At 58.0% G+C, this 22,534-nt stretch overlaps 1 protein-coding gene across 3 annotated transcripts; it reads left to right on the top strand.

Annotated features, from left to right (window-relative positions):
- Window positions 1-276: 276 nt before the first annotated feature.
- HID1 (HID1 domain containing) lies at window positions 277-22,275 on the top strand. Of its 3 annotated transcripts, none has more exons than XM_511668.8 (19): window positions 277-465; window positions 8,439-8,588; window positions 9,163-9,333; window positions 9,993-10,109; window positions 10,736-10,842; window positions 11,089-11,205; window positions 12,841-13,063; window positions 13,152-13,208; window positions 14,038-14,178; window positions 14,326-14,416; window positions 14,611-14,762; window positions 14,876-14,954; window positions 17,151-17,315; window positions 18,738-18,965; window positions 19,361-19,467; window positions 19,926-20,006; window positions 20,652-20,743; window positions 20,950-21,108; window positions 21,380-22,275. In XM_511668.8, the coding sequence occupies exons 1-19, from the start codon at window positions 400-402 to the stop codon at window positions 21,441-21,443; spliced, it is 2,367 nt and encodes a 788-aa protein (XP_511668.3). In that variant the 5' UTR covers window positions 277-399; the 3' UTR covers window positions 21,444-22,275. The 3 variants fall into 3 exon arrangements, with proteins under 3 accessions (XP_511668.3, XP_009431525.1, XP_009431526.1); XM_009433250.5 differs by having other exon boundaries at window positions 293-465; window positions 9,996-10,109; XM_009433251.5 differs by lacking the exons at window positions 8,439-8,588; window positions 9,163-9,333 and having other exon boundaries at window positions 294-465.
- Window positions 22,276-22,534: the final 259 nt, after the last annotated feature.

The raw sequence follows: 22,534 nt of genomic DNA, 5'->3' as shown, positions 1-22,534 counted from the left end.
CGGAGCGGGGATGAAGGGTGAGGACCGGGGCGGGGGACGAGCTGCGAGGAGGGTTTTGGGCCCTGGGGACTGCGTGGTAGCAGCGGAGGCGGGTACAATGCTCCGACGCAGAAGGAAGAGCGTCGAGGCTCCGGGTGGGACCTGAGAAGGCGCCCGGCGTGCGGCGGTGCTGGGTTGGAACCGCGGACTCCGCGGGTCTTCGGCGGCGGGCGCGGCAGGTGCAGGAGGCGGAGCCACGCGGGGGCGGGGCCTGTCGGGGCGGGGCCGACGAGGGCCGGGGGCGGGGCGCGCCGCTTGTCTCCTGCGAGAGCCGCGGGGGCCGCGGAGCTGGAGCCGGAGCTGAAGCCGGAGCCGGGCTGGAGTCTGGGCGGGGGCTGGGCCGGAGCGGGCTCCAGAGACATGGGGTCGACCGACTCCAAGCTGAACTTCCGGAAGGCGGTGATCCAGCTCACCACCAAGACGCAGGTGCGCCACGGGGGCCCCGGCGTCCCCATCCACCTGCCGGGCTGGGGGCTGGGCAGGGCCGGGGGTACGCGAACTTGGCTCGCCGGGAGATGGGGGGACGGGCGGGCCCCGAGCGTAACGCCAAGGCCAGCGCCGGTACGGGACCCCGCGGCCTGTACCTGGAAGCTCCATCCCCTGGCCCTAGTCCCCCACCCTCAGCCTCCTCTCCTGGGAACACCCCTCTCCCCGAAGCCGCTGCTGCCACCTTAGGCTGACGTGTGCCTACTCCCCGAGCCGGCGACACAGCTGTCCGCCCCCTGTCCCGCCCCGCGGCGTCCCCAGCTTCGCATCTCCAGCCTCCCGCCGCCCCCACCCACCCATCCACCGTCCGCTCCCCTCCCTGCCCCTCATTGCCCGCGGGTCCCGGACGCACAGTCCCTGTTGACTCAATGCAAACAAAGCCTGGCTGGCGTCCGCCCGGGTCGGAGAAACAGCTGGTGTGCGCGGCAGCGGCCTCGCTGGGCCCTGGTCGATGCCCGTGGGCAGGGAAGGCCCAGGTCTTCCTGGGAACACGCAAAGAGTGGCGGGCAGCGAGGCAGCCTGGTGAGGGGCCCTGTCCCCAGGCCTACTGAGCACAGCTCCCAGCTGGGGACCTCTCCAGGGGCCTTCCCCGAGGCCCTGCGAGGGAAAGGCTGTTAGCCTGTGTGCTCTGTTCTCTGGCTCAGGGATGGGGACCGGCAGGATGACCCTCAGTCAGCTGGTGAGGGGCCTAAGGACCCTCCAGTCTAGTCCATGCTCATAACTCTCCTGTGAGTCCACAAGTGGCCCAATAGCCACCTCCTTATACCACCTGGCCCCAGCAAGACTGCTTCTCTGCCCACCCCTTCTCTCCTGGCTTTTTGAATCAGGCCACCGTGGCCACAGAGATGCTCGGCCCTGACTCTCCAGGTCCCCCATTTTCAGGGGACACAGGACCTGCTGCCATCTGGGATCTTCCTCTTTCCTGACCCCCCCACCTCCTGCTCTCCAGGGCTCTCTCTTGCTGCTGGAGGTTAGAGTGGGATGGAGGAAGCCATCTCCCACAGCCAGCTGGTCACAGTTCCAGGGGCCAGACCTTGCTCCCTCACCCCTTTCCCCACCCTGGAAGGGTCAAATTTGCGGCAAATGCCCAGGGCCTCTGGAGAGTCCAACCCCGGCTGAAAGGCTCTTGATAGAAACCAGACCGCACTTCTCTCCATTCCCCACGGCTCCTGGGTCGTTCTGGAGCTTGGCTTTTTTAGGATGGGGTTTTCGTTCTGTGGGTGGCAGGGAAGGTGGCAAGTGGGCTAGCCCCTCAGTGTAGGGCTGCAGGGAGAGGAGTGGGGAGGCAGGGAGGAAGGGAGGCTCCCATGTTTACCTGCCTGGGGAAGAAACACCTTGTTGGAGGATTGCACTGTGGGCTCAGCAGCTGGGGTCCTTTGCCAGGCCAGTGGGGCCAGCTCAGCAGAGTACCAAAGGCTCTGGAGTGGCCTAGATTCCTACCTGCTCAGGCCTTTTCCCCAAAATACTGTGTCCCTCTGTCTTTCCCTGGCTACAGCCCTATGATGGGCCACTTGAGATGGTGCTGTTCTGTTTCCCAGCTGAGGACACTGAGTAGGCTTGGAATAGAACCTGGATAGGCTGGAGATCAGACCAGCCTTCTGGAGAGCACTGGGTCCTGTAGGTGGACGGGGGCCTGGGCTGCCCGGGGGGAGAGGCCTTCAGCGGCTGAAGCCTTGGACTCTGTGTAAGTGACCTGACTTCGGTAGCTTGGGTGTGAGGATCAGAACTCAGATGATCATCACTGATCTTACCACTTGGAGTCCCCAAGGAGATTCAGGCCAGTTGTCCATAGGATGATATGTGGTTCCAGGCTCTTACAGGGTGTGGCTTGGGCAGTAGACAGGCAGAACTAGCCCCTTTTCCTGTGGCCTGGGCCTGTATCCCTGCTGCTCCACCTTCCTTGCCTTCCTGCCCTGCATCCTGTTTTCTTCCTGCCCCATGGTCCAGTCCTGGGTCAGGCCTGACCCTGGTCCTGAGAGCCAGCCGCTTTGGCTGTGTTTCCTGGTGCTTCCTCATAGTAGGTGGGGCTCTGGAAGGAGACAGTCCCAGACCTGGAACCCTCTCCCAGATCCCGCCTGTTTGGAATTCTCTGCTGCAGGCCAGATGAACCTGGCGGGTGCATATTTACATGTGTATACATGTATGTGCATGGGAATGCATGGTGACACAGTCCTCTAGAGCAGGCTTAGCAGGCTTGAGGACTAGGGGACCTTCCCCCTGCACACCCTGAGAGTCAAAAGATACAACTGCTCCCCCAGGTCTGAGTGGGGGTCTAGTCTGAGCAGGGGCCTGGAAAAGCTGGGTTAAGAATATCTGATTTTGGGCCGGGTGTGGTGGCTCATGCCTGTAATCCCAGCACTTTGGGAGGCCGAGGTGGGAGGATCACCTGAGGTCAGGAGTTTGAGACCAGCCTGACCGACATGGAGAAACCTCGTCTCTACTAAAAATACAAAAATTAGCCAGGCGTGGTGGCACATGCCTGTATTCCCAGCTACTCGGGAGGCTGAGGCAGGAGAATCGCTTGACCCCAGGATGCAGAGGTTGCGGTGAGCTGAGATCATGCTTCTAGCTTGGGCAACAAGAGCGAAACTCTGCCTCAAAAAAAAAAAAAAAGAAAAAAAAAAAGAAAAAAGAAAAAAGAAAAATCTGATTTTGGCCAGGTGTGGTGGCTCATGGCTGTAATCCCAGCACTTTGGGAGGTGGAGGCAGGAGGATTGCTTGAGCCCAGGAGTTTGAGACCAGCCTGGGCAACACAGCAAGACCCTATCTCTAAAAAATAAAAAAAATTAGCTGGGCTGGGTGGGGTGTGCCTGTAGTCCCAGCCACTCAGGAGGCTGAGGCAGGAAGATCACTTGAGCCCAGGAGTTCAAGGTTACGGTGAGCTATGATTGTGCCACTGCACTCCAGTCTGGGCAACAGAGCAAGACCCTGACTCAAAAACAAACAAAAGAAAAAGAATAAGGGGAGAAGAATACCTGGATTTTTACCAGGGTAGCTCAGTTTCTGTGGCCCTAGCAGCAGCGGCCTGCCTACCTCCAGCAAAAACACTTCCTTCAAAGATCAGATATTGGCTAGGTGCGGTGGCTCACGCCTGTAATCCCAGCACTTTGGGAGGCTGAGGCGGGTGGATCACGAGGTCAGGAGATCGAGACCATCCCGGCTAACATGGTGAAACCCCATCTCTACTAAAAAATACAAAAAAATTAGCCGGGCGTCGTGGCAGGCGCCTGTAATCCCGGAGGCTGAGGCAGGAGAATGGCGTGAACCCGGGAGGCACAGCTTGCAGTAAGCCAAGATTGCACCACTGCACTCCAGCCTGGGCCACAGAGCAAGACTCGGTCTCAAAAAAGAAATAAAAAAGATCAGATATTAGAAGCTTCCTTGGGCTGGGTGGAGGCCAACTGGGGTCATTGAGGCAGGCGCTGAGCCACGTTTCTCCCATTAGAAGCCTAAGGGGCCTCAGTGACCCTGACTAATGCCTGTAGCATCAGCTTGGCCTGGGCAGGTGGTCACCAAATCCGAATGTCCAAGCCACAGTGGGACCAGGAGAGGAGGCCCAAGCTGAGGAAACAGGGAGGCAAAGTCCTGTTCCTAAAGTTCAAGGCTGGGATCTCTCCTCTGCTTCCAGAATGGGCTAGTAAGTCTCTTTCTTCATTTTGGATTTAGTCCCCCGGTGACACTGCCTGATGAACTAGGTCAGAGGTCATGCCCGCTTGTGCTTAGTTTCTGCCCTTTGAAGGGGGTAGTAGCTACCTGGGAGGTGGGAAAAGTGTCAGGGATGGCGGCTTCCCAGAGGCACTCCCAGATGGCTCTGTGGGTTTCCTGGGATGTCCTTCCTTACCCCATCCTGGCTCCAGGCCACCCAGACTGGGGTGCCATGTCCCTGCGCTCCAGGGAGTGCCAGAGGGCTGTCCTGGCTGAGGGCCCAAGGGCCAGCAAACCCCAGCCCCAGGGCCCTCCTTTAGCCTTTGTTCCTCTCCCCCAGTGAAGAACTCGCTCTACCAGTTCTGGGACTGAGAGTCATGGCCACATGTTACCCTGCAGCTCCCTCGGGTGGGGTGGGGGTGTTTGCTCTGGGAGTGGGCTGGGGTATGCCTGGACCTTGGTGAGGCATGCGACCCCAACTCTGAGTTTGGAGAGTTCCACGGGTGCTCAGCCCTGCTCTGTGGCCAGGCTGAAGGGGTCCGAGGACTGAGCGCAGCTTCAGTGGAACAAATATTGGCTGAATATCTGCCATATGCTTTACTGGCAAGGTCAGGGACTGATGGGGCTTCAAGGCACGTGCACCCAGACTGTGGAGGCAGGAACAACGCAGGGTGGGGGTGGGGTGGGGCTGGAGGTTCCCAGGTGGGAGCAAGCAAGCCTGGGGCTCTGGGAGGCTTCTTAGAAGAAGTAGCTTCAGAGACCAGAATTATTATTATTAAATATTTAGAGACAGGGTCTCACTCAGTCATGCACGCTGGAGTACAGTGGCACAATCACAGCTCACTGCAGCCTTGAACTCCTGGGCTCAAGTGATCTTCCTGCCTCAGCCTCCTGAGTAGCTGGGACTACAGGTGCGTGCCACTACAGGTGGCTAATTTTTTCTTTTTTTTTTGTAGAGATAGTCTCACTATGTTACCCAGGCTGGTCTCCAACTTCTGGGCTCAAGTGATCCTCCTGCTTCAGCCTCCCAAAGCTCTGGGATTACAGGTGTGAACCACTCTGTCACCGAGGCTGAAGTGCCATGGTACGATCCTGGTTCACTGCAGCTTCAACCTCCCTGGGCTTAGGCAGTCCTCCCACCTCAGCTTCCCAAGTAGCTGAGATGACAGGTGTGTGCCACCATGCCCAGCTAATTTTTTGATTTTTTTTGTAGAGATGGTATTTCGCCATGTTGTTCAGGCTGGTCTCAAACTCCTGGGCTCAAGCAATCCATCTACCTCAGCCTCCCAAAGTGTTGGGATTACAGGTGTGAGCCACTGTGCTCAGCCATTATTATTATTATATTTTTTATTTTTTTGAGACGGAGTCTCACTCTGTCGCCCAGGCTGGAGTGCAGTGGTGCAATCTTGGCTCACTGCAACCTCCGCCTCCTGGGTTCAAGTGATTCTCCTGCCTCAGCCTCCCCCAGTAGCTGGGATTACAGGCATGTGCCACCATGCCCGGCTAATTTTTGTATTTTTAGTAAAGAGGGGTTTCACCATATTGGCCAGGCTGGTCTCAAACTCCTGACCTCGTGATCCACCCACCTCAGCCTCTCAAAGTGCTGGAATTACAGGCGTGAGCCACCGCGCCTGGCCTATTATTATTATTATTATTTTTGAAATGGAGTCTCGCTCTGTCACCCAGGCTGGAGTGCAGTGGCATGATCTTGGCTCACTGCAACCTTCACCTCCCGAGTTCAAGCGATTCTTCTGCCTCAGCCTCCTGAGTAGCTGGGACTACAGGCATGCACCACCACACCCAGCTAATTTTTGTATTTTTAGTAGAGACCACCACATTGGCCAGGGTGGTCTCGAACTCCTGACCTTGTGATCCATCTGCCTTGGCCTCCCTAACTGCTGGGATTACAGGTGTGAGCCACCTCACCTGGCCATTATTACTTTTTTGAGACAGAGTCTTGCTCTGTTGCCCAGGCTTGAGTGCAGTGGTGCCATCACAGCTCACTGCAGCCTTGACCTTCTGGGCTTATGGGATCCTCCCACCTTAGCCTCCTTAGAGGTTGGGCAGGCCCACCTGGTGAATTTGTTTTTATTTTTTGTAGAGATAGGGTCTCTACAAAAGCCATGTTGCCCAGGCTGGTCTTGAACTCCTGGGCTCAAGCAGTTCTCCCACCTTGGCCTCCCAAAGTGCTGGGATTACAGACATGAGCCACCACGCCTGGCCCCAGAATTATTTTTAAATAAGATATATATTTTTTTCAGATGATAAGAGTAACATGTATGAAGTGCAGGCTTGTGGTGGTAGCAGGGACCTCAGGTTTTATTGGCCGTAGGATTTCAGAGAAGGAAAAAAGCTGTGTTGGAGAAAGCAGGAAGGTGTCTTGCAGGAAGTGACACTCAGAAGGAGCCGTAAAGGGATGGGCCCGAGGAGGTGCGCGTGCCTTGGACACTCTGGTCCCTTAACAGATGAACATTCAAAAGGAAAAAAATAGTAACATGTGCTCTTACAGAAAAACATAAAGAAAAATATAAAACCACCCAGAGAGAGAGTTGCTACTAACATTCTGGTTCATTTTCTTCTAGTCTTTTTTTTTTTTTTTTTTTTTTTTTGAGACAGAGTCTTGCTCTGTCACCCAGGCTGGAATGCAGTGGCGCGATCTCGGCTCACTGCGACCTCTGCCTCCTGGGTTCAAGCAATTCTCTGCCTCAGCCTCCTGAGTAGCTGGGATTACAGGCACCCGTCACCATGCCCAGCTAATTTTAGTGTTTTTAGTAGAGACGGGGTTTCACCATCTTGGCCAGGCTGGTCTTGAACTCCTGACCTTGTGATTCACCCGCCTCAGTCTCCCAAAGTGTTGGGATTACAGGCGTGAGCCACCTCACCCAGCCTCTTCTAGTCTTTTATTCATGTATAATTTAACATGAATTGTGAGCATCCTAGACGAAGTTTTATATCTTGTGTACTTTTTTTTTTTTTTTGAGATGGGGTCTTGCTCTTGTTGCCCAGGCTGGAGTGCAGTGGCATGATCTTGGCTCACTGCAACCTCTGCCTCCTGGGTTCAAGTGATTCTCCAGCCTCAGCTTCCTGAGTAGCTGGGATTACAGGCGCCTGCCACCACGCCTGGCTAATTTTTGTATTTTTAGTAGAGACAGAGTTTCACCATGTTGGCCAGGCTGGTCTCGAACTCCTGATCAGGTGATCCACCCACCTCAGCCTCCCAAAGTGCTGGGATTACAGGCATGAGCCACTGTGCCTGGCTGGGCATGTGTGTTTTTAAGGCCTGTTGCCTCCGTGGGAATGGATTTTGGAATGCATTGTTGTGGGGAAAAGGGGAAGAGGGGAAGAGAGAACAGCTTGGGTGAAGGTCAAGAGAAGAGATGGCAGGGTGGAGTCCTGGAGTAGTAAATGCAGGTGTGTGTGTGTATGACATACACGTGTGTACGCATGTGTGTCTGTGTGCACGTGTGTAAGGCATGTTTCTGTGAGATCTTGGCTGAGTGCTGGGCTGAGGTTTGGACTTGTCCCAGCAGGCAGTGGGGAGCCCCTGAAGGGCTCTGGGTGAGGAAGCAGTGCCTGTGGCAGCGGTGCCGTGGTGCATGCAGGATGCCACCTCGGCGCACGCCTTGGCAGCAGCATAGAGGCAGGGTTGAAAGAGGTGGATTTGAAGTTGGCAGCCCTGGCGAGGGCAGCCTGAGCTGCAGCGCTGGAGGTGGGCGCTGAGAGGGGCGTGTTGGGGTCAGAGAGCCACAGAGGTGAATTCACCAGATGTGGCAGCTGTTTTGGGTATGCTGTGAGAGGGCAGAGCCGGAGGCCTGTGGCGGGCATCCTGGGTGACTGGAAACGGAGTACAAGTCACCTTTGTCTTCTTCCCATGGAGAGAGGGCATGGTCTTGACCTGGATCCCTGGGCATTTCACCTAATGGTGTGGCCTGGGGCTGTGCCCAGGTGGGGAGGTCAGCCTGCTTTGCCAGGGGAGGATGGTGACTTAACCAGGGTCACACACCTCCTCAGGGGTGGCGTTGGGCTTTGGCTGACTCTGTGCCTAGCTGACCCCTGACCATGCATGCCTGGTGTCTCCAGCCTGACTGTGCTGTCCAGGGGTTGTGGTGGCTGAAGGATGTCCCCCACCCATGTGGGACGGCTCTGGGACCCCAGCAGGTAGGGGGACTCTGGCTTCCCTCTCAGGGTCTCTCCTGGCCACAAGTTGGGCAAACTGTAGGCCCTCTGGCCAGGAGTTGTGTAACTCTGGACCCTTGGTCCCCCCACAGCCCGTGGAAGCCACCGATGATGCCTTTTGGGACCAGTTCTGGGCAGACACAGCCACCTCGGTGCAGGATGTGTTTGCACTGGTGCCGGCAGCAGAGATCCGGGCCGTGCGGGAAGAGTCACCCTCCAACTTGGCCACCCTGTGCTACAAGGTGAGGGCTGCCCAGTCCCTCCTGCTACTCTTCCACCCTCCCAGCCCACAGCAGGAGAAGGCAGGCGCATCCAGGGCCTCCCGCCCCACAGGGGCAGGCAGCCCTGTGGCCTCACTCAGCTCTTCCACTTCTCTCTGTGGTTCTCCTTGCTGGGCGGAGGGACCACGGCAGCCGTCATTTATGGGGGAGTCCTCCAGGCCACATCTGACTGAGCACCTTCCACAGATCAGTTCATTTAGCTCCCTCTGTGGGGTGGGTACTGCCAGGGTCGCTGGATTACAGATAGGGAAACTGAGGCTGGGAGACTCACTTAGCAAGGCCTCAGCCATCCAGTGGCTAGCTGGGCCCTGGCTGTCCTGATGCTCCAAGCTGCTCTGGCCTGTGTCCCAGTCCCCCCAGGCTGGCCGACCCCAACTCCAGGTGGCTCCTCTGCCTGTGGCCCCACTGTCTCTCCTCTGTAGCCTGGGTGCCCACCCTGACCCTCCTCTGCAGCCTGGGTGCCCACCCTGACCCCAAGTGCCAGGGTCCTCTCCCCACCTTCCAGCCTGCCCTCTGCTCCTGCCTGCCCCCACAGGCCGTTGAGAAGCTGGTGCAGGGAGCTGAGAGTGGCTGCCACTCGGAGAAGGAGAAGCAGATCGTCCTGAACTGCAGCCGGCTGCTCACCCGCGTGCTGCCCTACATCTTTGAGGACCCCGACTGGAGGGGCTTCTTCTGGTCCACAGTGCCCGGGGCAGGGCGAGGAGGGGTCTGTGGGCCTGGCCAGGGCTGGGTGGGAGGCAGAGTTGGCGTCACAGGGAGAGCGCCCTTTAGGGCCGGCCATGCTCCTCCAAGCCTCTTCTGGGATTTGGGAAGTACAGGGGTGGGGCCAGTGGGTGCTGCTGAGGGATGGTGTTCAATGCCACCTCCTTGGGCCCTCAGTTCCCCTCCCATGGGGGTTTCTGTGCCCACAGTCCGGAAGAAGTAGGGTATGGAGAGAAGCTGAGAGCCAGGGGTCACTGGGCAGAGGTGGAGGCAGAGGAGCTGGGCCCTCTGAGGGCCGGAGAGGGACCACACTGTCCTCTCTCCCCCACACCACCTGCCCTGGGTTTATGTCCAGGTGAGGTGCTGAGGGATGCAACACAGCGATTCCTAGCAGGGCTGAGACTCTTGATGTTGGGGTCACCGCCCGGCCCCCTCCAGTCAGTAGGGGAGGTTCCCTCGCTGTTCCCGGCCCGGCTCCCTGCTGTGCCCCACTTCTGCCTTGGGAGGTTTGGGGCAACCAGGAGTCCACTTCCTGTCCCTTCATTCCTCTGCCCATGGGTGCCCGCCTGGGCTCAGCCCCTGTCCTCCACCACCCCCCAAGCCCTGGGCCACCTCTTCCTGGCCAGCTATCACTGAGGCAGCCTGTGGGTGCTGTGTCCCCAGCAGGGAGAAGAGGATGATGAGCATGCCAGGCCCCTGGCCGAGTCCCTGCTCCTGGCCATTGCTGACCTGCTCTTCTGCCCGGACTTCACGGTTCAGAGCCACCGGAGGAGCACTGTGGTGAGTGTCCCCCAGCCCCCCACCCCCAGGCGGAGTAGGCTCTGGTCCTGGGTTGGGGCCGGGCCAATTGAAGTTCCCTTGGGCAGATTCCACTGGGGGCCAGGGGGGCTCCAGGAGAGCTGAGCTGCCTGGCACGTGTAGGCCTGGGTGGCAGCTGGTACAGCTGAGGGAAGCCAGCTGGGGCTGGCCCTGCCCGCTGCGTTCGGATGGCTGGGCACAGACACCCATTGTCTTTGCCTGCCCAGGGGTGCGGGGCTCAGACACAGGAGGGCTGGCCCTCTTGCTTCCTGTGGTGGCATGGACTTCACCTTGAGTCTTCTCTGCCCACCCCCAAACCCGGGGCACCCAATCCCCTGCCCCTCCCTCCCTCTCTCCCTGTCCCAAACTGGACTGAGCAAGTGAAAGAACCAGTCTGAGATGGAAGAAAAATGAGCTTTCAAGAGGCCTAAGAATATTCACTCCTGCTCTTGTGCATGAGGGCCAGGCCATTTTGAGGACCTGTCTTTAGGAGAACTGGCGGTCTCTGCCCCATGGGACTGTGTGAGGCTCGAGGTGGCCAGGTTCTGACCCAGGCTGCTGTTCACCTCTCGACCCCCTAACCTGGCTTCTTCCTGGCCTGTCCCCAGGACTCGGCGGAGGACGTTCACTCCCTGGACAGCTGTGAATACATCTGGGAGGCTGGTGTGGGCTTCGCTCACTCCCCCCAGCCTAACTACATCCACGATATGAACCGGTGAGCTTTGCCCAGGCCCGGAGCCCTCAATGCAGCTGGACCCCGGGCCGGGCCCCCGCACAGCTCAGAAAGAGCCCATGGGGTCTTCCCAGAAGACCGTCCTCACCTGTGACCCGACCTTGACCTTACAGGGGTCAACGGGAGTAACTTCCTTCCACGGACCTGGGCTGGGGCGCTGGGCTGGGTGGGCAGCACCTCCAAGAGGGGACTGGGATCCTAAGGTGCCCTCCCCCTTCCTCCTACAAGGATGGAGCTGCTGAAACTGCTGCTGACATGCTTCTCCGAGGCCATGTACCTGCCCCCAGCTCCGGAAAGTGGCAGCACCAACCCATGGGTTCAGTTCTTTTGTTCCACGGAGAACAGGTGAGGGCCCTTGGCCTTTCTGCGCTCTCTTCCCTCTTATTCCAGGCAATCCAGAGCTGCGTCCATTCGCCAGCTCTGGGTCTCGTTTGAGGGGAGGTGCTGCCCCCTGGTGGTGATGAACTTTAACTTACCAGCCACACCTCACACTAGCCCCGTCTCTCCTTGGAGTCCTCCACAGGACAGAATCTGGGGGCCCCTCAGTAATCCGTCCCTGGGTCCTCCATCAAGAGCCGCCTGTCCAGTAGAAATAGGATGCAAACCACGGGTGCAGTTTTAAAATTAAAAAAGTTAAAAAGTAAAATTGGGCCAGGCGCGGTGGCTCACACCTGTAATCCCAGCACTTTGGGAGGCCAACGTGGGCAGATTACCTGAGGTCAGGAGTTTGAGACCAGACTGGCCAATGTGGTGAAACCCTATCTCTACTAAAAATACAAAAATTAGCCAGGCTTGGTGGCGGGTGCCTGTAATCCCAGCTACTCGGGAGGCTGAGGCACGAGAATTGCTTGAACCCGGGAGGCGGAGGTTGCAGTGAGCCGAGATCGCACCACTGCGCTCCAGCCTGGGTGACAGAGTGAGACTCCGTTTCAAAAAAAAAAAAATAAATACAATTAATTAATAATATATTTCATATAACCCAATATACCCCAAACTTTAGCATTTAACATGGAATCAGTATACAACATTACTGAGCTGTTTGACATCCCCCTTTTCATACTAAGTTTTCAAAATCCAGTGTGTATTTTGCACTTATAGCAGGTCTTGGTTCCGATCAGCCACATTCCAAGGGCTCAACAGCTCCTTGTGGCTTGAGGCTGCTGTGTGGGACTCTGCAGCTTGGAGACCGGGTCGGGGAGTGTGTGACAAATACCCCGAAGGGCAGGGAGGCCCAGCCCACATGGGGCACTCATGGACTGTGGGGGACACGTGAGCACGGGGTGGGGGGAGGGTGTCACATGTGCCACGTGGCAGGGTTCAGTATTTGAGCAGGTAGCTCCCACTGGGAGCTGTGTTGGCTGCATAGGGTCTGTGCCCGGCAGGTGGCGGTCGACCTCCACCTTCCAGACTCTGGTCCCTACATGACACGCCTTATTCTTCAGGTTTCCTAGCCTTCTGTTCAACCTTCCACCCTACTCCAGAAGAGAAGGGAGCCAGGCGACCCCCTCCACCAGCTACAGTCCAAGGCTGGCCAGAGTTTTCTTTCTCACCAGCCTTATCAGGCAAACTGCCACCCTTTGTCCCTCACTTAACCTCTCTGGGTCTCAGCTTCCTCATCTGTAAGATGAGCAGCTTGAACCCTGACATCTCTTGAGTCTGAGTGGAGTCATTCTGTGGCTTGGGAGCTGGCTGGCTGAGCGTGGGCTCTGCTCCCTGAGGGGAAGCCCACCTTCTCCACGGGCCTCCATTCCCATCTCTGAGGACCCAAGGGAGGGTATCTGCCCCTTAAGACCCTAAGGGGTATGAATGTGTCCTAATCATGGCTCTGGGCTTCCCACACCCACTCTTTCCAAGCCACTCCCTGGCGTGGTGCTAAAATGCTTGTTGAATGAGGCTGACCTTCCCACATGGCCAGAGAGGTGTGGCCAGGGGGCTGGGCCCCAGTGCAGCCTCTGCAGCCTTGTCCCTCTCCTGCTGCAGACATGCCCTGCCCCTCTTCACCTCCCTCCTCAACACCGTCTGTGCCTATGACCCTGTGGGCTACGGGATCCCCTACAACCACCTGCTCTTCTCTGACTACCGGGAACCCCTGGTGGAGGAGGCTGCCCAGGTGCTCATTGTCACTTTGGACCACGACAGCGCCAGCAGTGCCAGCCCCACTGTGGACGGCACCACCACTGGCACAGCCATGGATGATGCCGATGTAAGGATGGGAGCATGGAAGGGACAGCTGCCGGGGCCACGGGTTGTGGGGAGGACGCCTGCTCACCAGGGGCTTCTCCTCTTGGCAGCCTCCAGGCCCTGAGAACCTGTTTGTGAACTACCTGTCCCGCATCCATCGTGAGGAGGCAAGTCCAGTCCCCACAGTGGCTTTGCAGGGTGCGGGGGGATGCAAGTGAGACAGGGATATGGGGGATCCTGACCCCTCCATGAAGGAACCATGCTCTCTGTGGGCTGGGGCCACCCTAGGTGAAATAGTGGCAGGACTGTGAGGGTTTCAAGATGCAGGAAGGGCTGATGGCCTCACCTGGGTAGAGGTAACTGGGAAGGCTTCTAGGAGGAGGTGGCTGATGTCATTTCAGAGGTGGTGGGGACAAAAGGGGAATGACAGTGGACAAGGGCTTCAGGCCAAGCAGTCCCAGTTCATGTGTCTTGTGATCTTGGTGGGAAGGTGCTTGAACTCCCAGAGTTCTAACTTCTGCAGCTAAAACACAGGACCCTAGCTGCCTTCTCACCCCAGCTAGTGGCAGGCCTCAGTAAATGACAGAACAGTGGAATGCTCCTTGAGTTGTGATGGGGTGATGGGGGAGTATTTTGGGGAGGGGTAGAAGGATGGAACCTGCCAACCTTGAGTCCAAGGTGGGCAGGGACAAGGTTGAGGGTGTGCATGTGTGGGAGTTCACTGAGAGCAGCAGCCTTGCTCAAGGGGCGCACAGCCCAAGGACAGAGAGTCTGCAGTCTAGTGGAGGGGCCAGGGCTGTCCACAGCTATGAGGGACTCCGCTTCCTGAGGCATCGCCCCAGGACAGCTATGGGTGATAGCATCTGGGCCCTCTGGCTCTGGAGGTGGGATCTGGCTCTGGGGGATGGAGTGGGGCATTTGTTGGGGGCCTGGGCTGGGAAACTGGAGCTGCAGGGATTGGGCTGGACAGGCCCCCTGCTCTGCCCTCGCCCCCAGGACTTCCAGTTCATCCTCAAGGGTATAGCCCGGCTGCTGTCCAACCCCCTGCTCCAGACCTACCTGCCTAACTCCACCAAGAAGATCCAGTTCCACCAGGAGCTGCTAGTTCTCTTCTGGAAGCTCTGCGACTTCAACAAGGTGGGCCAGCCTCGAGGGGCCCTGCAGGGAGATGGAGAGCAGCTGCCCCAATAGCCCGGGGGCAGGGACAGTGTCAGACTGAGGGGGGTGGGGCAGAGCTGCCCCTCCCTTGAACTCAGCCCACTTGGCCCCTCCCCGCACCCCTAGAAATTCCTCTTCTTCGTGCTGAAGAGCAGCGACGTCCTAGACATCCTTGTCCCCATCCTCTTCTTCCTCAACGATGCCCGGGCCGATCAGTGTAAGACCAGGGTGGGGGTGGGATGCTGGGGGCTTTCCTGGCGGTGAGGTGGAGGGCTGGCTATCTGCCCTGACTCCCAGGAGCTCAGGCCTGGCACTCTGACCTCCTAGGAGGGGGGCCTCCAAAATGGTCACTGCCTGGGCCCCTCCTTCCCCCTCCCACCCGAGTGACCCCTCCCACGCCACCTGCCGCAGCTCGGGTGGGCCTGATGCACATTGGCGTCTTCATCTTGCTGCTTCTGAGCGGGGAGCGGAACTTCGGGGTGCGGCTGAACAAGCCCTACTCAATCCGCGTGCCCATGGACATCCCAGTCTTCACAGGGACCCACGCCGACCTGCTCATTGTGGTGAGGGGGTGCGGTGTGGTGCGGCCGGGCCCAGGAGGTGCAGGGGCGGTGTCCTCTTGGCTGAGTCTGGAGGCAGCGGGGACCCCACGGTGCCCCTGTCCCTCCTGGCACAGGTGTTCCACAAGATCATCACCAGCGGGCACCAGCGGCTGCAGCCCCTCTTCGACTGCCTGCTCACCATCGTGGTCAACGGTAGGGGCCCAGAGCTTGCACTCCCCACACTCACCACCAGGTGGTGTCAGGCCACAGGCCAACCTGCCACTTGCTCCAGGTTTCAAGCCCCTCCAGCCCACAGAAAGAACGCAAGCTTGTGTACCCTTCATAGTAGCCACATTAAAAAAAAAAAGGGTGACAACAATTTAATAATATGTTTTATCTATCATCATCTCAACATGTAGCCGATATGAAAATTACTAATGAGATATTTAATATTCCCTTCTCACACTCAGTCTTGTCGCCCAGGCTGGAGTGCAGTGGCACCATCTCAGCTCACTGCAACCTCCGCCCCTTGGGTTCAAGCAATTCTCATGCCTCAGCCTCCTGAGTAGGTGGGATTACAGGCGTGTGCCACCACACCTGGCTAATTTTTGTATCTTTAGTAGAGACGGGGTTTTGCCATGTTGTCCAGGCTGGTCTCGAACTCCTGACCTCAGATGATATGCCCACCTCAGCCTCCCAAAGTGCTGGGATTACAGGCATGAGCCACTGCATCTGGCCTTAAAAAAAAAAAAAAAAATTTAACAATTTTTTTGACATCTGAAGGAGGTTAGCCCAGTTTATGGGAGCCACTGGTAGTCCGATAACATTTTTACTTTATTTATTTATTTATTTATTTATTTTATTTTATTTTATTTTTTATTTTTAAGACAGAGTCTCACTCTCTGTTGCTCAGGCTGGAGTGCAGTGGCACAATCTCCATTCACTGCAACCTCCCAGGTTCAAGTGATCCTCATGCCTCAGCCTCCCAAGTAGCTGGGATCACAGCATGTGCCACCACAACTGGCTAATTTTTTTTTTTTTTTTTTGTATTTTTAGTAGAGACAGAGTTTTGCCATGTTGGCCAGGCTGGTCTTGAAGTCCTGGCCTCAAGCAATCTGCCTGCCTTGGCCTCCCAAAGCGCTGGGGTTACAGGTGTGAACCACCACACCCGGCCATATTTCATTTTATTTCTAATTATAGTGATGGGATCTCACTATGTTTCCCAGGCTTGTCCTGAACTCCTGAGCTCAAATGATCCTCCTGCCTCAGCCTCCCAAAGTGCTGAGATTATATAGGCGTGAGCCACTGTGTCTGGCCTCTTGTGTGTTTCATATGTGCAGCACACGTGTTAGGACTAGCTGTGTTTCAAGCACGAAATGGCCACACGTGGCTGATGTCCACTGTGTTGGGCAGTGCAGGTTTGGACATTTGGAGTCACACAGTATGGGGATGTGGAGGCCCCACCCTTTCTGCCTTTGTCCTCCCTGTCCAGCCCCTATCCCCACCCAGCAAGGACTGCACACAGCTGCTGGGGAGAGGAAGCAGAAGGAGCCAGGCTCCCTGGGGTTCAGGACCTAGCAAGGAAGGTGGCCATGGGCTGGGGCAAAATGCCTTCAGTGTGAACATCTTTTGGAGAGGATGGTTGTGGCTAGGGGTGGCTGGTCTGTCTGTGGTCTGGTTTAGACTGCAGGGTGGGTAGTGTGCGGTGGTAGAGGCCTCTAGCTGGGCTGTGAGCTTTGGGGTCAGGACTGTCCCTTCCCCTCCTGGTTCACTCTCTGGCTCCATCTCACAAATCTTAACTGAGCTGGTTCCGAGAACACGCTTGTGACCAAGACAGCCCTGGTCCCTGCCCTGTGGAGCCCTCAGCCTAGTGAGGGAAAATGACACAAGACAAGGAAGTGTTCAGATCAGCATGGAACTTCAGTCTGGGTGTGCCCCCAGGGTTGGGTCCCAAAATACACCTCTAGTGACATGGCAGCTTGACGTTCTAGAAAGATTTAAAGTCTTGAGTTTGTATCCCTGCCCGATCATTTCATTACTGGGGAACTTGGGCCAAGTTTACAACCTTCTCTGAGCCTCAGTTTCCATGTCTGTAAAATGGGGATGATCTTGTCTGTGTCCTGCCTCCCTCGTGGTATGGGGGGGACTGGCATGGGTGGGATGTGTATGGCTTTATAAGCAGGACAGCTGTCTTCATGGTCGAGGGATGAGGGTGGGGCCTAACTGCCTCCCAGGACTCTGCACACAGTATGGCCAGTGTGGACTCAGCCTCTTAGGGCCTTGGTCGTCCTGGCTCTCTAGGGGGCAGGGAGGGATTGAGAGCAGGAGCCTGTTGTTCCACCCCGGCCCAGGATGTGCAGGGATGGCTTGGGTGGGGGCCCCAGGAGTGAGCTGACCCCTCCCTTACAGTGTCCCCCTACCTCAAGAGCCTGTCCATGGTGACCGCCAACAAGTTGCTGCACCTGCTGGAGGCCTTCTCCACCACCTGGTTCCTCTTCTCTGCCGCCCAGAACCACCACCTGGTCTTCTTCCTCCTGGAGGTCTTCAACAACATCATCCAGTACCAGTTTGATGGTGAGGCACCAGCCTGAGGCCCTGGTGATCAGGGTGGCCAGCGGGCCTACTTCCTATGTAAGGAGGGCACAGCCCAGGAGGTGGCCTCTGGGAGGTGCTGGCCTGCTTGCCTTCTGCCCCCAGTTCATTCATTCAGTGTACATTTATTGAGCATCTACAGTGTACCTGGGTGCAGGGGATGCAGTGGGGAACAAAGCTTTGCTTCTTGCCCTGTGGCGCTCATAGCTGGGGATGGAGGCAGGGAAGGAGGCTTCAAACAGATGATGGACATCTGATTTTTTTTTTTTTTTCTGACGGCGTCTCACTCTGTCGCCCAGGCTGGAGTGCAGTGGTGCGATCTTGGCTCGCTGCAACCTCCGTCTCCCAGGTTCATGCAATTCTACTGCCTCGGCCTCCCAAGTAGCTGGGATTACAGGTGCCCCCCACCATACCTAGCTAATTTTTTGTATTTTTAATAGAGACAAGCAATCTGCCTGCCTCGGCCTCCCAAAGTGCTGGGATAACAGGCATGAGCCACCACATCTGGCCTGAAATGTGATAAAAGAGAAGTACAGAGTAGTAAGACCCTGATGGGTATCTTAGCAGCCCGTCTGCCCAGTGTCACAGACATCCGGCTGCCTGCTGTCACTTCAAGCCTTGCCACTCGTTAGCCCTGTGACCGGGGCACGTCACTTGACCTCTCTGAGCCTCAGTTCCCTCATCTGTAAGGTGCTCATAACAATGGTTCTAAGGGTCCTGGTCTCAGAAGGTGTTGGGAAAATGGGGCAAAATAACCCCCAGAAGGCACTTAGCACAGTGCCTGGCAACTTAAAAATGATCAGTTTCTATTATTGCTATTTCCAAAGTTGGACAAATTTGCAGTGATCTCTGAGGGAGAAATAGGGGTAAGGTGGGGCAAGAGACAGCACGTGCAAAGGCCCTGGGGTAGGATGTGGAACTGAAAGTGAAGAGTATGGCATAAGGCAGGACCAGAGATGGGGACTGGGGCCTGAGAGCCAGGAGAAGTCAGCGTTGGGGGATGGACGGATCCTCTGTGACTTCTCCTGGCCACCTTGCTCAAGGGGAGGGGGGAAGAGAGTCAGAATATTTAACAGCTGGCCTGACGTGGATGCTGCCATGCTGGGGCCTGCACTTTTTGCCAGGTGTTAGCTGTTTAGTGGTGGGTTGTGGCGGGAACTCAAAGGCACTGGGGCGGGGGTGTCGTGAGGTGCTCAGGCCTGACATTCTGGGATAGCCATAGTGGGCACACAGCCAGTGCCAGCCCTGCCCCAGCACCCTCTCTTGGGCTCCCTGTACCATCTCCAACCCCTTGGGCAGACACCCTCCTGTCCTCCAAACTCCCCCTTCCAGGAAGCCCACCCAGATTGGACGGGGGGAGCTGGAGGGGGCCTCCCTGAGGTGAGGCATGCTCCCTGCCCACAGGCAACTCCAACCTGGTCTACGCCATCATCCGCAAGCGCAGCATCTTCCACCAGCTGGCCAACCTGCCCACGGACCCGCCCACCATTCACAAGGCCCTGCAGCGGCGCCGGCGGACACCCGAGCCCTTGTCTCGCACCGGCTCCCAGGAGGGCACCTCCATGGAGGGCTCCCGCCCCGCTGCCCCTGCAGAGCCAGGCACCCTTAAGACCAGTCTGGTGGCTACTCCAGGTCTGATGCTAGTGGATGGGACAGGAGTGTGGATACTGGTGTGGCTGGGGGAGGGACATGGTCTCGGGGTGTCACCCCCATCTCTGGCAAAGAGCATGGCTTATGTATGGAAGCCGAGGGGATGGGGCTGGGCAACAGGGATGGGGGGAGGGTACTGGATGGGCTTAGCCTATGTAGCTTGGTGTTGGGGGCAGAGCCTCAGGGCGAGTGTAGACTCTGGAGGGATGGGCACAGGAGAGGGCGTTACAGTGATCAGACACTGCCTCTAGAGCCGGTGGAGGTTCCAGAGGGAAGCAGGAGTAAAACAAATAAAAATAAAAAATAAAGTGGGTGGAGGAAGGGCTAGAAGGGTCACTGTGGCAGGGTGTCCTCACTCCCACCTGTGCCCTGCCCAGGCATTGACAAGCTGACCGAGAAGTCCCAGGTGTCAGAGGATGGCACCTTGCGGTCCCTGGAACCTGAGCCCCAGCAGAGCTTGGAGGATGGCAGCCCAGCCAAGGGGGTGGGTGACTGGGACTCCTGGAGCCTGGCGTGGCTGGCCCTTCCCTTCCTCCCTGGTCTCTGCAGTGGGGGCTGGGCCGGGGCACTCTGGGGTCACCTGCAGCAGAGGGGCAGTTACCCAGTGCCCAGGGCATTAGGGTCAGCGCTGCTGACTCCCTTGGGGGTGGGGGCCTTTCACAGACCCCTCCCTTGTTTACTGGTTCCGGTGAAGCCCTTGGCCTTCAGACTTCTCATCCCTCCGCCTTATCTGAGCTGGCCTTTACCCGGCCTGCCCTGTCAGCTGCTGGCCTTAAACCTGTCACTAGGTTGGGCTGGGCCTAGGGCCTGGGGCAAAGGCTGCTGGGCTGGGCCTTCCCCTTTGTGGGATTTCCAGCTGCCAGTGGAGAGGGCTCATTGCCCCCCACTCCACCCCTCACCCACCGCCACCATCCCTCACCCCTGTTCCTTTCTGGGGGCCAGGAGCCCAGCCAGGCGTGGAGGGAGCAGCGGCGACCGTCCACCTCATCAGTCAGTGGACAGTGGAGCCCAGCGCCAGAGTGGGTGAGGAGGGACCCTGTGCCAGGCGAGCGGGGGCTGGGGTTTGGGCAGATGGTACTGAGGCGGGAGCTGGGTTGGGGGTCCTTGGCCCAGGGAAGCTCAGTGAAGATGGCAAGGTGTCCGAATCAAAGGACCCTAGCATAGAAGCCTGACTCTGGGTCGGTCCTTCCGGCTGGTGACATCCCACGTGTTCAGCCTCTCTGGCTCGGTTGCTTCCTCTGTCTACACTGTTGCCAGAGTCCCCAGCAGGATTAAGCTCCAGGTGCCCACAGTGCTCTCTTCCTTAATAAATCACTCTTTCCGACTTCCTCCCCTGAATCTCATCCCCACGCCCTGTGTCTCCTGAGATCACGCCAGTTGCGCTGGGACAGGGATAATTACCGTCCCTGCCTGACCACGCTGTTGTGAGGGCTAAAGGTGACAGTCTCCCGAGAGGCACGTGGCACAGCTCTGGCTTAACGCGGGGCCATGGCGCTTGCCATCAATAAGGATTAACTGTTCCCAGGTCCTGCTTGGTGCCAGGCTCATGATGCAAGGAGCAGGGGTACTTTCTGCCTTGGGGAGCCTGTGGTTCTGGGTCAGGGTCAGGCTTGCCCCGCAGCCTCCGGGGGCTGCTTTCTCAGCCCCAGGAACCCCGTCCCTCGCCAGGTCCTCTCCTGGAAGTCGAAGCTGCCGCTGCAGACCATCATGAGGCTGCTGCAGGTGCTGGTTCCGCAGGTGGAGAAGATCTGCATCGACAAGTGAGTCGGGCGCCGGCAGGGCCGGGGGTTGTGGGCGGGGCCCGGGGTTGTGGGCGGGGCCGGTGGTGTGGGCAGGTGGGCTCTGGGCGGGGCCAGCCTAGGCTTAGGTAGGCGTGTGATGGGAAACATGGGTCTTGGGTGGCCAGGGTGAGCCCCGTGCTCCCCTGGACCACGTGAGTGTGCTGGAGATACCCCTCTCCCCGCAGGGGCCTGACGGATGAGTCTGAGATCCTGCGGTTCCTGCAGCATGGCACCCTGGTGGGGCTGCTGCCCGTGCCCCACCCCATCCTCATCCGCAAGTACCAGGCCAACTCGGGCACTGCCATGTGGTTCCGCACCTACATGTGGGGCGTCATCTATCTGAGGTGGGCCCCGGGGGGTGGGGTGGTGTCCGCCTGAGAGCCTGCCCAGCAGGGCTCAACAGGGACCTCAGCTCTGGGCCCCACCACCCATGGTGGACTTCATGTCAAGACACTCAACTAAGGCAGCCTTGCCTGGTTGACGGTGGCACCCGCTGCCCAGGGTGGGACATCGGGATGGAAAGGGTTGGCTTGGCCATTCCTGCTGCCCAGTTCCTCCTGGTGCCTTGTCTGCAAGGTGCCCCAGCACCTGGGTAACCCCCCATTTCCTCCACAGGAATGTGGACCCCCCTGTCTGGTACGACACCGACGTGAAGCTGTTTGAGATACAGCGGGTGTGAGGATGAAGCCGGCGAGGGGCTCAGTCTAGGGGAAGGCAGGGCCCTGGTCCCTGAGGCTTCCCCCATCCACCATTCTGAGCTTTAAATTACCACGATCAGGGCCTGGAACAGGCAGAGTGGCCCTGAGTGTCAGGCCCTAGAGACCCCTCTGGCCAGGACAATGTGGACCGGCTCAGATCCCCCTCAACCCCTCGGCTGGACTCACAGGAGCCCCATCTCCGGGGGCTATGCCCCCACCAGAGACCACTGCCCCCAACACTTGGACTCCCCCTTTAAGACCTGGCTCAGTGCTGGCCCCTCAGTGCCCACCCACTCCTGTGCTACCCAGCCCCAGAGGCAGAAGCCACTGGGTCACTGTGCCCTAAGGGGTTTGACCAGGGAACCACGGGCTGGGCTGCCCCTTGAGGTGCCTGGGCAGGGTAAGGGGGTGCTTCCAGCCTCCTAACCCAAAGCCAGCTGTTCCAGGCTCCAGGGGAAAAAGGTGTGGCCAGGCTGCTCCTCGAGGAGGCTGGGAGCTGGCCGACTGCAAAAGCCAGACTGGGGCACCTCCCGTATCCTTGGGGCATGGTGTGGGGTGGTGAGGGTCTCCTGCTATATTCTTCTGGGTCCGTGGAAATAGCCTGGCTCCCTCTTACCCAGTAATGAGGGGCAGGGAAGGGAACTGGGAGGCAGCCGTTTAGTCCTCCCTGCCCTGCCCACTGCCTGGATGGGGCGATGCCACCCCTCATCCTTCACCCAGCTCTGGCCTCTGGGTCCCACCCCCAGCCCCCATGTCAGAACAATCTTTGCTCTGTACAATTGGCCTCTTTACAATAAAACCTCCTGCTCCGCATTCTGACTCTGTGGTTGAGGCGAGGGGCCAGGTGTGGCTCTTGTCTTTAGGGGAGCTGGGGACTCTGCACCCCAGAGGGCCCCCAGTGCATGACTGGGAACCAGCATTTGTTATTTTCTTGGGTGGGAAAGCAGGATCAGACCCTGTCACCTAGGGTTTGGGCCCCTGGGCTGTTGCTGCCCAGAGAAAGAGCCCACAGGAGAGGCCATGGGGCCTCCCCAGGCAGCCACTGAGACAGCGCTGGGAGGGCTATGCTTGC

This window comes from Pan troglodytes, chromosome 19, assembly GCF_028858775.2.
Source record: "Pan troglodytes isolate AG18354 chromosome 19, NHGRI_mPanTro3-v2.0_pri, whole genome shotgun sequence".
Classification (NCBI taxonomy): Eukaryota; Metazoa; Chordata; class Mammalia; order Primates; family Hominidae; genus Pan; species Pan troglodytes.
The sequence above is the reverse complement of the archived record's forward strand: the minus strand, read 5'-3'. Positions and strand labels throughout refer to the sequence as shown.